The sequence below is a fragment of the Vipera berus genome (assembly GCF_964194415.1).
Source record: "Vipera berus genome assembly, chromosome: 5".
NCBI lineage: Eukaryota > Metazoa > Chordata > Lepidosauria > Squamata > Viperidae > Vipera > Vipera berus.
Window position 1 is genome coordinate 43682734 of NC_138207.1, and position 14221 is coordinate 43696954.

At 37.3% G+C, this 14221-nt stretch overlaps 1 protein-coding gene across 1 annotated transcript in view; it reads left to right on the top strand.

Annotated features, from left to right (window-relative positions):
* MYO7B (myosin VIIB) overlaps positions 1-14221 on the top strand; it is a gene marked incomplete at its 5' end in the record, with an annotated part of 69757 nt that overhangs the window by 30814 nt on the left and 24722 nt on the right. The window contains 10 exons of the mRNA XM_081328556.1: positions 195-347; positions 1145-1240; positions 3304-3398; positions 6126-6210; positions 6298-6513; positions 8076-8258; positions 9186-9401; positions 11028-11189; positions 12907-12987; positions 13389-13516. Coding sequence (XP_081184682.1) covers positions 195-347; positions 1145-1240; positions 3304-3398; positions 6126-6210; positions 6298-6513; positions 8076-8258; positions 9186-9401; positions 11028-11189; positions 12907-12987; positions 13389-13516 — 1415 coding nt within the window. The remainder of the gene's footprint in view (positions 1-194; positions 348-1144; positions 1241-3303; positions 3399-6125; positions 6211-6297; positions 6514-8075; positions 8259-9185; positions 9402-11027; positions 11190-12906; positions 12988-13388; positions 13517-14221) is intronic.

Below are 14221 nucleotides of genomic sequence, written 5' to 3' on the forward strand. Positions count from 1 at the left end.
TGCAAAGATTGCTTTCTTTCAGAACTGTGCTTCTTTCTCTGTGTGACCAGGTGGTTTACCTGTACATAGACCTACCTGACAATATAATTTTAGAAAACCTCAAACAATATTTTTTTATTAAATCAACTCTGGATTTGGTTAGCTAGAGAATGTTTATGCTTCTGTGGTAAATTTGACATTTCTTTCACTTTCAGCAATTTGATAGAGAACTCTGTATCCGACAGCTGTACTATTCTGGCATGATGGAAACCATTCGGATTAGGAAAGCTGGCTATCCAATTCGCTATAGCTTTGCAGATTTCTTTCACAGATACAGAGTCCTACGGCCAGTGTCAGCTGGAGAACAGGTATCCTGTTATATACCTTCAAGAATGGTTATTGTTTTAAATGATTCTTTTATAATAATAAGTAGTAATAAAGCAGATTGATCTGTTCTAAAATCCGTTCTTACAGCATTTATTAGGTGCAGTATCAGCATCAATATTAAATTCTATAAATAACCATAAATAAATTCAGAATAGCTCACACTAGAGAGAAGTTTCCTGAGGGTGGGGGCTCCAGCACAAGTCCAAAAGCTCAGAATACAAAACCTCTGGTCCCAGTGACCGACCCAAATTGGATCTATAAATATTCTTAGTTTTCCGTTAGTACCTAAAATTTCTTTCTTTTATTTTTGTTGAACGGTGATTATCAAACATTTTGAAGTACGGTATGTGGATAACATAAATCTATGGAAAAAGTAGTAATTGCTAACACTGGAAAATCTTAGATAATCAACAATTAAAATGTGAATTAACAAGGTTTCTTTAATCATCTTATTAGAAAAGATTGCAGATAATCTTAGAATAATGAAACATCAGAGGCAGGAATTACAGTACTACCAATTTGGGCATGTATTAAATGTAGTAATTTGTTATATGTTTTGATGATAGCACTTGTTTATATCTCATTTCTGAAGTTAGAGGTATTATTTGCAAATAGAGATGAAAAAATGTATAAAAAGGTACTTCCTAAGCATGGCCACAGTTTGAAATGCCAGTTGTTAAGAGTCATATAAATTTGATGAATAAATAAATAAAATATTTCTCATGTAGCATTTGTATTTTTACCCTAAATTAAATGTGATTATTACCTTCTATCCCAGCTGAAAAATGATGTTCGTCAAAGTTGCACTTGTATCTGTAAGAAAGTAATGGAAGATGAAGATTGGAAAATTGGCAAAACCAAAGTTTTTCTGAAAGTAAGTTACACAGTGACACAAATAGATACTTTTCATAACTAACTGTGCAAACCTATTTCTGTTTCCAAGAAACAAATTCAACTGGATTCAGGGCGGTTTGTGGAATGTCCAATTGCATGTAAATTTGATGGTATAATCTTAAGTATTTTTACTTGAAGTATTCAGATAATTTAATTCTTAGTAAAAATAGATCCCAGAGCCCCATTCTGTTTTGTGGGATAAACCCAAGGCCATGCTGGAAAGAAAGAATATCCAAGCGGAAAATAGAGATAGGCGGAGTCAAAATAAAAAATGCAGGGTATAAATTAACTTTGAGGATATAAAATAATTATTCTATTTCTGATCAAATAAATGCTCCCTAGATGTCAAAAAAAGGATGTGGAAATCATAATCATTGGAAATCATTGGTCACGCTGTTGAATGATCTCTGGAGGGCCCGGGACAGGGGATATTCCTCTGTCCTAGTCCTATTAGACCTCTCAGCGGCTTTCGATACCATCGACCATGGTATCCTGCTGCGGCGTCTCAGGGGATTGGGAGTGGGAGGCACAGTTCTTCAGTGGTTCTCCTCCTATCTCCTCGGACGTTCGCAGTCGGTGTTGGCAGGGGGGCAGAGGTCGACCCCGAGGTCTCTCGTTTGTGGAGTTCCTCAGGGGTCGGTCCTCTCGCCTCTCCTGTTCAACATCTATATGAAACCGCTGGGTGAGATCATTCATGGTTTTGGAGTTGGGTATCATCAGTATGCTGATGATACCCAGCTTTTCATTTCGACCCCAAACCACCCCAGTGATGCCCTCAACGTGATGTCCCGTTGCCTGGAGGCGGTTCGGGTCTGGATGGGGAGGAACAGACTTCAACTCAACCCCGACAAGACTGTGCATACCGGCATCCCGGGATATTCAGAATATTCCACCTCTTTCCATGGGGGGTGAGTTTTTACCCCCCATAGATAGGGCTCGCAACTTGGGAGTCCTCCTAGATTCGCGGCTTACTTTGGAAGATCATATAGTGGCTGTGACTAGGGGGGCTTTTGCCCAGGTTCGCCTGGTGCGGCCCTATCTAGACCGGGATGCCCTGTGTACGGTCACTCATGCGCTCGTGACCTCTCGTCTGGACTACTAACGCTCTCTACATGGGGCTTCCCTTGAAGACCACTCAGAGGCTCCAGCTGGTACAGAATGCAGCCACAAGAGTTGTCTTGGGAGTTTCCCGGTACTCACATGTTACACCTTTGCTCCGCGAGCTGCACTGGTTACCAGTTGTCTTCCGGGTGAGGTTCAAGGTTTTGGTAATGGTTTTTAAGGCCCTACATGGCATGGGTCCGGAGTACCTCGGGGATCACCTGCTGCCGGCGTCAACTTCCCTCCGCCCTGTGCGTTCCCACAGAGAGGGCCTCCTCAGGGTGCCACCGGTCAGAGAATGTCGGCTGGTGGCCCCCAGGGGGAGGGCCTTCTCTGTGGGCGCCCCGGCTTTATGGAATCAGCTGCCGGTCGAGCTCCGGATGGCACCTGACCTCCGCTCCTTCCGACGCGGTCTGAAGACCTACCTATTTGAGCAAGCCGGCCTGGCCTGATGGGGGATGTGCTGGGGTTTTTATTGGGGATTTTTATTATTCTACTGTTTTTAGCTCGGGCTCTTATTTAATTCTTTTTTAATTTTTGTATTCTGTATTTTTTATGTGCCCTGTTCACCGCCCTGAGTCCTTCGGGAGAAGGGCGGTATACAAATATAATAAATGAAAATGAAAATGAAATAACATATAGACAACTCATATCCATACCTCTGATTTTTTTTTTCTTACAGGTAAAATAAATTGCTCATGACCAATACAGTAATATATATTTTTATACATATTTTTGGCAGCAGAGCCTTTAAGAACAGGTTTTTTAAAAAATATTTATCAGCGCACCACTGATCAAATTCCAGTGGGTTTAGTAATAAATTGAATTGTTAAGAAGAACAATTAAATCCAGCTACTATTGTGTATACAGAATCATTGAATCTATTTTGCTATAGCCTTTGCTCAAATAGTTGGGCTTTTATTTTTCCTGAATCTTTAATAGGATTATCATGATACAGTCCTGGAGGTGCAGCGAGACAAGGCACTCAGAGAAAAAGCCATTCTAATTCAGAAGGTGTTGAGGGGCTTCAAAGACAGGTAAACATGTTTAGTGGTAGTGACAAATGTGAATTATTAACAGTCATAGTTTTGCATTGTTTAGATCAGGGTTTTCAAACTGTGTTCCATGCAGTCCTTGAGTTCCTCAAGAACAGGATGAGGTTCTGTGACAGATTAAAAAGCCACTTGAATGAAGCCAGTTTTCCATGATCGTAGCTTTGACTTTTTATCAGGGGTTCCCAATATTTTTAAAACTCAACAAGTTGGGCAGCCTGAAAAAGCTTGAAAAATCCTGTCTAGGATGCAATAAGGTCCTCATAGAGTAAAAATGGGCAGGAGGGAGAAAAAAGACGGTACTTTATAGCCTAGGAGGCAAAACATTGGCCTTCCATTACAGAATGGGAAGGATGAAGGGAAAGAATGAAGAAAGCCCATAACTAATAGTGACCATGGGGGGAGGGGTGTCCAAAAAGACAAGATGACAGCCACTGTCAGGCAATTGAAATCCCACCCATTTTTATGTTCATTGCATCACATGTTAAAAGGGTGGGCTTTGTTTGCATGGTTATGGATGCCATCTTGACTTTTGGGACTCCTTCCTGTTATGTGACCCTCCCATAACCAACAAATAAGTGTCTTGTCAACCCTCTTTGGCTAACAAGAAATGAAAAGATAAGGTTCATGAATTTAAAAAAATGTAAAAGAGAAACAAAGTAATAGTCCAGCATGTTCAGTAAGCATGGAAAGTTGGAAAAGAAATAGGAAATGGCGATGAATGGAACACTATCCATAGAGCAAAAGGATCACTGCATTTAAATTGGTCATTTACTATTTTTTCCCAAGCCTTCATGTCCACAATAATGGAGCCACAGCACATACCTAATTTCCTCTAAAAACATGCTAAATCACTTTAACTCATTTAGGCACATGAACTTTTTTCTCTCTAGATTCGTGGTACATTGAACATTAAAGCATTAGTTTTAACGGAAAAAGCACTTGGAGTAGGTCATGTCTATTTAAGATAATTCCAATACACATCATAGAAGAGAGAGTTCACATGTCATTGTTTCCATAAAGAAAACGAAATCACTTGGTCTTTTTTTTTTATTGAAAAGTTTTACAGTACATTTTATCTTTAACAATCCCCCCTCCCTCCACCCACCCCTACCTAACCCTCCCTATCCCTCCCCCCATTCCCCCCTCCCCACCCCGACTTCCCAGAGCTAAGTACAAGGTATAAAACCAAAGAACAATCATAAACATCCATATGCTAACAACAATAAACTATTAAGTCTATCGCACTCTAGCTCATATGAAATGACTACAAGCAATACTAATATTACATATAAAAAGAAGAAGAAGAAAAAGAAAAAGAAAAGAAAACTTATTCAAATGCTAAATGAAACTTTTTAGTCCCATATTTGTTCTGGATATAATCAATCCACTTTTTCCACTCCATAATATAATGTTCTTGCAAATGATCTTTCAAGTAAGCCGAAATCTTTGCCATTTCCGCCAGGTCAGAAACTTTTAGAGTCCATTCTTCTATAGTCGGCAGTTCCTCCTTTTTCCAATATTGACCTATTAAGAGTCTTGCTGCTGTGATTAAGTTCAACATCAACTTAATGTCCACAACAGTAGCATCTGTAATTATGCCCAATAAAAACAATTGCGGACAAAACTTTATCCTTTGCTTGAAGATCTTCTGCATATTCCACCAAATTTTTATCCAAAAAGCCTTAACCTTTTTGCAGGTCCACCATATATGAAAATACGTTGCATCTTCACCACCACACCTCCAACATTTAGGTTGATAATTCGGATACATACTTGCAAGCTTTTTAGGATCTAAATGCCATCTATAAAACATTTTATAAAAGTTCTCTCTTAGGTTTTGGGCTTGCGTAAATACGTTCCTCACCCAGATCTTTTCCCACGTGTCCATTGTAATAACTTCTTGAATATTCTGGGCCCATTTTATCATACAGTCTTTAACAAGTTCTGTTTCTGAGTCAATATCTATCAATGCAAGATAAATCCGTTTGATATGTGCTGGACCCTGGTTTCTAATTTGCTTTATCAAATTTTCATCAGTCATTGAGAAACCAATTTTCTGATCTTCTTTCCACCTGGCACGTAATTGAGTATATTGAAACCAAGTTTGAACGATCTTCTCATCTCGCAAGAGATTGTACAGCTTCAAACACCAGACGTTCCTTTTCAAGCTTAAGATCTCCTTATACGTAGTCACATCATGTTTGAAGCCAACATTTATATTTTCTATTGCATGTTTTGGGATTGCCCACAACGGCATCTTGTAGTCTAACTTATGTCTATACTTCTTCCAAACTTTCAACAATGCCTGTCTTAAAATATGCACTTTAAACACATTATCTACCTTCTTATCATACAACAAATATGCATGCCAGCCAAATAACAAGTCGTGGCCCTCAAGATTTAATAATCTCCCTTGTGTCAAATTAATCCAGTCACTTATTCCTGACAACGCAGCAGCTTCATAATATAATTTAAGATTAGGCATTTTAAGACCACCTCTTTCACGAGTATCCTGCATAATCTTAAGTTTAACTCGTGGCCTGAAATCACTTGGTCTTGATACAATTAGGGTACTTTCCTGATTTGTTTTTGGGGATAACTCAGTTCTCCAGTACCTGTTCCATTGAGCCTGCTTTGAACACTCCTTTAATATTCTTTTTATTTGTGGAATAACTTAGTTGTATTTGTTGTTATTCTTTCTTTGTAAAGGAAACAGTTTCTGAAGCAAAGACATAGTGCTGTAGTTATACAGGCTGCCTGGAGAGGACACTTCGCTCGGAAAAAATTTAGAATGGTAAGAGCTTGCCTTTAACCTTGAGGTCCAGCAACAGAAGATGTTTCACGCCACAATTAAAGTCAGGCTGTTCTTTCTCCCATATAGCTCATATTGGGATTTGAACGTCTGCAAGCCCTTTTCCGGAGCAAACAGCTTATGAAGAAGTACGAAGAAGCCCGTGGCAATGTGATTAAGTTTCAAGCGTTGTGCAGAGGTTACTTGATGCGCCAGAAAATTGCTGAGCAGCTGAAAGCTGTTTGTGTGATACAGGCTTATGCCAGGGGAATGTTTGTTCGTAAGAGTTTGCACAAAATGAAGAAGGTAGGAAAGAAGCATGGAAATAGGAATCACAGCACAAGTCTTGTCCATAAAAATTGTGCAAAAGAGAGATTTTGATAAGATGATAGAATAAAATAGTTATGTAATACCTAATGCTTTCAAAGAGAGCGACTAGTTGTAGTGGAGAGCCTGGAAAATCGTAAGTAGGATATAAGAACAGAATGGCTAAAATTAATGTTATAGCCAGCCTGTTTCTGTGTTAAATAAATAACAGTGTCAGAATTACCTAAGATTATTGTCAATGCAACAATCCGCTATTATACATCCCTGCCAGATGGCAATTAGGCATTTACTTAATTTTTTCAAAGAAAGAGAATTTCTTTCTTCTTCTTTCCTGAGGCAGTCGGTTTTGCCATTGATTAGCTATTTCCACCAGTACTTGTCCTAATGTCCAACCAAAATCTCCTCCCCTCCAGTTAAAACCTATTCTTTCTTGTTTTGTCTTCTAAAAAAAATCTGAAAAATTTTGCCCTATCTCTTAACTATGACAATCCTTCAATACCTAAGTTGCTGAATAATCTCAATTCTTTATTTAATAGAAGATAAAAGGTGTAAAGTTTTCTTCTACAACAATTCCTTGAAAAGGGTGAGCTCAATATTTTGCTTTAAAGTGAGTTTTAAGGTGTAATGGGATGCACTGGAAGGCATACATGCTTAGGATGTTGGTGTGTGTTCTGTCTTGACTGCCCCAGGTGGGACCCTCTAAGGCCTCTTCCTCTGCAAATCTTACAATATCCCATGATCCCAAGGAGAGCCCATTTAATAAATGCTATCATCAGGTACTCTTCCACAGAGAAATCCTTTTTGGACCAGAGTTACTTGAGAGCAGACTTGGGAGTAATCAGCAGAAGGAATACATATGATGATATTAAAACCCTTTCAGAATGGAGTCGCACAGTTAGTAAGAATCAAGTCTATATCATGTGTTTAGTTTAGTTAAAGAATTAAAAAGTTGAAAGAACAAAAGGAAAGGAAGAAAAAGATAAAATAAAACTGACTTCTGAAAAGATTATCTCAGTAGCAACTCGTACCAACTCATATTCAGCTTCACTAGTTCTTAGATTGCAAATCTGTTCTTAGGTTTCCAGCCTGGCTTCTGAATCTGGATGCTGCTTATCTTGGTTTTGAGCTAGCCCTAGAAGAGTACTCTCATTCCTCTATGGAAGGCAAGAAAAGGAAAACATCTTAGTTCATTAGTGCTTGATTTTTGCAACCTTCAGATTTCTCTGTCCATTTACCTGTATCAACATATCAGGTTCTCGTTCTGAAGCTCTTGAGTGAGATTCCTTCTGCTTAACTAGATGAGGCATTTCACTGGCCAAAATAAATAAAGAAATACTGTAGCTTTCTGTTAACAGTTCCTTGAAGCAATGTTTAATAAATTGGTAGGAACACAATTATTATTGTGTCAAATCGTTGAATAGCAACTAATTTTGTTACTTTGTTCTGATGATGCAGGAGTAGCTATAAAGTGCAATTTGTACATATAAAGTCGTAACTCAATCCCTAAGTCCAGCTTAATGGATTCCTACATTTCTTTACAGGAACGTTTGGTAATTCCAGAATCAACAGATTATGCTAAGAAATTAAAAGTAAAGGAATCTGAAGAAAAGAAACCTGAATCACTGTATGATGTCATCAGTGACCAGGAAATGGTGGACAGAGTATTTGGTTTCTTGCCTTCTTTCATTGGGGGGCAAGAAGGCCAAGCTCCTTTGGGCTTTGAGGTAAGAAGATGTGGAGAAATAATTAAATTGATTGTCTATTGTAATGGTATGCGGGAAAGAGCACATTACCTAGCCTAGACAACAGTCTGGTAAACAAAATCTGAGTCCAAAGGAGAAGGGTGGCAAAAGCATCTAGGAGGGACCCTCCCTAATTTTTGGAGAGTAAAAGTGAGGTACCAAAGGGTACTTTCAGACTTACAAGCTTCTGTTAATGTAACCTTGTAATAAATGTCAGGCTAGAATTCCTGATTGTGCTTCTTGAACAATGAAGTAATTTTGGGGACTAATAAGCACATTTGATATTTTCAAAATATATCTTGAAAATGGCTGCACTGCTAGTGGTGACCAAAATAAAAATATTGTTTTACCAGAAATCAAATTGATAAAGTTACTTCACATTACTTCCTTTATCCACCACCTCAACTTACAGTTGTCCTATTTCTGGGCAGTGAATACCTTGCAATAGCAGAGCAATGGATTTCAGCCATTCACTTTTATTTTCTATGAATATATAAATAAAATGGGAATCATGATGAACTTGGCTAGAGAATCCACATTTCTCAGAGGTCAAATCTCTGAGGTTGCCATAGCAATTTGAGCAGGATAGCTGTTCCCTCATTTCCCAGAGCTATAAACCTGCTGTAGACTGCTGCCTGTCAATCTCCTCACAAGGAGCAGCTATCTGGAGTACTTGTCCAGAGAGACCTACTTGCTGGTTCTTCATTCCACTGTAGTCATAGGTTTCCCTTTTTGTGGAATCGTCTTCTATTTTACCATTTTTTCCCTGGAATGCAATCCCTGAATGCTGGAGAGGATATTATTTAAAGCTTTTCTGCCTGCAGCTTCAACACCTTGTTCTATCAAGGCAAAAACAGGTTAAAAACACTAAAGAAATAAAACTGTTTTTTTTACTTCTGTACCTTGTAGGACCTGGAGAAAAAAACACAGATACACAAACTGAATGAGGTAGACCTGGATATGATCCCCATAACCATAGAGCTGGATGAGGAGTCAGATGACTTGGCACAATACACTTTCCCCAAATTTGCAGCAACTTACTTCCAGGGATCTGCCACTTATACACACATTAGACGTCCCCTGCGCCACCCTTTGCTTTATCATGATGAAAAGGATGATATTTTGGTAATTATTTATCATAATTTAATGTGTTTTAAAAGCAAAGCTCCCAGTTCCTTGAAGTAATGTTTCATAAATTGCCTTCGGAATAAATTTGAAACAGCTTGTTTTCTTTCCTTGATAATAAGCAGGGAAATTAAAACACTGTTTGCTACATAGCCTTCAGGGACTGAAGAGTAAGTTGTTCTGAATCAGACTATGTTTTTTCTGATAATTGAAATGTCGTGCTGCCTGTTGTAATGAATATTATACAATGGATGTCAATGCAGTGATGTGGATAATAATTGTATTTGGTTATGTTAATTTTTATTGTGTTCGTATATTGTATATTCTATGTATATTTAAGGCACCAGATTAGAAACAAGGAGGCTGAGTTTTAGTGTCACTTTAGGCACCAAGCCAGCTGGGTGACTTTGGGTCTCAGGAAGCCCTAAGTAGAAAGAAAAAGCAAACCATTTCTGATAATCTTGTGAAGAAAACTGCAATGACTAAGCAGTTGCTAGGAGCTAGCACTGCCTCAAAGGCCACAAAAAAAATAAAAAATAGAAGATGTTATTATAGCAATTGATGGTCATGGCCTTATCTCCTATAAAGTGGTCTTTCTCAGTCATCTAATAAGTGCAGATATTAATAGTTCAATCTTACTTTTAATTAATTTTAATTAATTTTAATTTTAATTTTAATTAATTTTAATTAATTTTAATTAATCCTTTATTTATAAAACAGGGAACATTTGTCATTCCAAGCTCAATGAAAAAGTTACCAACAATATAAAGATCAGAAACAAAGAAACCAACCTAACCTACCATGACAAGGAGTTCTAGACAATTGATGCAATGGCCATGTATAAAGTTGTCTGCTTTAATCCCCACATTTTCATTTTGTCTAATTGCTGAAAGACACAAGTAGCTGCAGTTGAGGAATGCAGTTTGTTCTCAAATATTGAAGCAACATTTCACTATTTCTCTTGCAACTTGAAGGGTTATCCATTAGAAATGGCACATTATGATACATTATGTTTGTTTCACTGCTGCTTAATTAAAAAATGACATCTAGCAACTTACTTCATAAAACACGATAAAGACCTAAAATTGAGATAAAGGCAAATATGCAGTAAGACCATAAGTGTAATTTAGATTAGCCTTCTCTAATCTGCACATTCCAGATGTCTTATAATATTTTCAGACAAAATTTGTGCCCATTTTTCCCTGGCAACATTTATACAATGAATTATTAATATTTGTTTCCATATTTTATTTTGGGAAGTACGCATTAAGTACAGTAACTGTATTTAATGTGAATCACATGCAGTTTTCTCTTTCCTAAATGTTGGCCTCAAAATAAGGCAACAATGAAATTGTTAACAAAATTGACTTGATTGGACAAAGTGGTAAAATCATCTACTGAATGAGTTGCTAGTGTTTCTCTTAGCACATCATGTTTATTATTATAACTGTATGGTAAACATAGAGGTGCACTAATTTTCATAATGTTCAATAGGAATTAAATACATTCATGTGCTGATGTACAAAAACCAAGGATGTTAATTTCTGTTCATTCAGCTAATAAGTATTTGTTATTTAAATGCATTATAATTGCAAGGACAGTATGTCTACTATCTGTTCTCACTAGGCATCCCTAGCTGTATGGACCATCATTTTGCAGTTCATGGGTGATTTGCCAGAAAGAGGGCAGAATATCAGTAGCAAGAGAAGTTCCAAGGAGACCCAGATTTATGAGAGCTTTGGCAAGAACAGCAAACCACAGCCTGTAAGCAGTTATCATCCAGACATAGTAAGGGGAAAATATTTTTCATTGCTATAAGCTTATTTAAATAAAAAAATTAGAATGCTTTATAATGCTATTTTGCTTTGCAGCATGCTAGCTTCCTATCATTTTAATTAAAAAGATCTAACAGGAGCCAGTAGGACAAGAAGCCTAAATAGCATCAGGGGAGGTGTCTGATGTCACCTACTATCTTGACATCTGTGATCTGGGCAAGTGTTACAGCATGTAGCTCAGTGGTTCATAATATGGGCAGCTGTGAACAATTTGAACCCTGCAGCCAACAAATATTTGTAGCCTGTGAAGAGCTGAATGTTCATCTTTTCAGAGAGATATCAAGCATCTGAAGTGTCATCTTGTGTGTCATGTACAAACCATAGACTCTGGGCTTCAGTGATTTTAGAAATGTTTGCTCTGTCTTTGGGACTTAAAAGTTAACTCACAATAGATTAACATTTAATTTCCAAAGACAGAGCAAACATTTCTAAAATCACTGAAGCCCAGAGTCTATGGTTTGTGCATGGCATACAAGATAACACTTCAGATGCTTGATAACTCTCTGAAAAGATAAATGTTATCAAACTCTTCCCAGGCTACAAATATTTGTTGGATGCAGGGTTCAAATTGTCCACTGCTGCTGGCCCACGGGCCGGTTGCATCATGCAGAGGCCACGCCCACCCAGCTCCGGCAATGCAAAAAAAGTTGTGATACGTTGCAACTCATCATGTGACACCTGTGAGCTAGAGCTTACTGATTTGAATTAGTAGAGTTACTAGGGACAGGGTAACTGTCCGTAATTGTGCTATTGTTAATTGTAAGCAGTTTTGGTTTAGCCAGAAAATTGGGTCAAAGTTCATTAGCACTCTGTTTAGTGAAAAGAAAGCACTACATTCCATTTGCATGATTTTTTATAATACTGCCAGGAAGTTAATCTAAAGTGTCTACAAAACACTAGAAAGACTCAGCATGAATCTTACTAAAAAGGAAGCAGACTCAGTTCAATTCTTTCTATATATTCCATAGTACACTAAGAAACCTAGGTAGTTCCATTCCATCAGTAAAATAAGATGAGAATGGTTTGCTGCCACAATTCCTTCTTAAATTCAGTCTTCTAAAAATCCTTCTCACTCTGTAATGTTTTTGACTTTTAAAATTTCTTTAACTATACTAGTTAATTTTCTAAAGCTTACTGTATACTGCTAGTAGAGCATTAATGTCTTAGAATGTGTCATTTTTCTACATGACAAATTTATTGAGTCTAATAAAGAATATTAACATTTTGTCAAACTCTGGACTCAGGGGAGCTATTTATTAATAGCTATTATTTAACCAATTTGTCAACGCTGTGACAAATTGAATTGAAGCCATTTTTCATTTTGGCTTCATTGCCACATTTTAGTTTAGAGATTTTAGATGAAGGAATTTGCCTTGAAGTTATTTTAAATGGTTTCATCTATCGGAACCATGACACAATTATTTGTTGCAGCGTTTAAGCCATTCCATTTCTGGAGACAAGTAACTTAAAATGCTAATATAAAATCATAATATAAAAATAGTAACATAAGTAGTAATATCTTGATGGATAATTAAGTGACACTACAAAGAGGAGAAAACAGTTGCTTTCCAAATGCTTATGAATGATGGCTCCCCTTCTGTTTAGCAGTTTCTATCGGTTTGGGGGAATCAAGCTAACTCTTTTTTTTCTTCATAAATTGGATAACCTAGGTAGACATCAAAAAAGTTAACAAGTTCTCCAAGGTAATTTCTTCTGTGAAACTGAAGCGCAACTCCAAAGTGGCTGATAAGGTTTGTTCCATATTTTCTTCTCACCATCCAAAAAGGCATTACAGTCTCCTATTGAAAATATACTTTGTGTGTGGCTTATTGCAAGGCAAAAACTTTCTGAGATAGCAGCAGACATATGCAGATGTTTCCCTCTCCTCTTGTATCTTGAATGTAAAAGAATGATGTCAGCAAAGTAGATTGCAGGTTAACAGACAGACATCTTATGTCCAAAGCGAGATGAATGGAGCACATCTCTTGCCTATAGTAGGACCTTCCTATTTTGTTTTGAGATTAGTCTGGTCCAAACATTTAAAGTGCACCAGGTTGGAGGGGCTGAGCTGGTTTTCTGTTCTAGCATGGATTGGGTGCCTTTTAAAATAATCCTAATCAAAAGAGGGCGAATGGTTTTATGTTTATTTTAGATAAAAAGCCAGTTGATGGATGGGGAAGATATGTTTCAGGAGGAATGCTCTGAGTCTGAGAGGCCTATGTCTAACCTTGAAAAAGTGCAGTTTATCATTGGAAATGCTATCCTGCGTCCTGCCATCAGGTATTACATTTATTAAATAATACCTTTATTTTCAATAGGAAATGCACAGATCCAGATGCAGAAGTGCATCTTAAAATGGCTTGAATAAAACTCAGGTTTCCTTCAGGGATTGTAATTGTGTATGTGTGTGGAATAAGGCTATATAAAAAGCTATTTAGCTTTATCAGTGGTGTTCCTGATATCACTAATTATGAGGTTGGTGGCTATGACACTTGTTCCTTGTACGTCTGACATTAAAACTCTGAAGATTATTTCTTCTGATGGCTGATATCATTTTTAATTTTCTTTGCAAGAAGCTTGAAGCAAAAAATTTTCTATTGCTCTTGAGCTGATTTTCAAGATTTTTAAAAATAATGCTGTATGCTGTTTATTTTTATGTCAGTTGCATTTTTAAACAAGAGTCATAAAATATTTTAGCTAAGATTAGATTTAATCTTAGAACAATATATGTGTGAGGTTTTAAATCTCTTGAATTTCACCTGACAGCCTCCATTTTTTGTTCAGTCAATTTCATAACAAGAGTGAAGTCTAGTGGACTCATTGGTTGGATTTGTTTTCCCTGCGTGATAGTTTAAGTAAACATTGTTATAGGTAAAACTTATGTATAGGACATGAAATAACCCTGAAAACCAAAATGCATGACAAGTAACAGAGCATGAGAGATATCTTCAACACTTTTCCATCTTTCCGCCATGACCCTTCAAC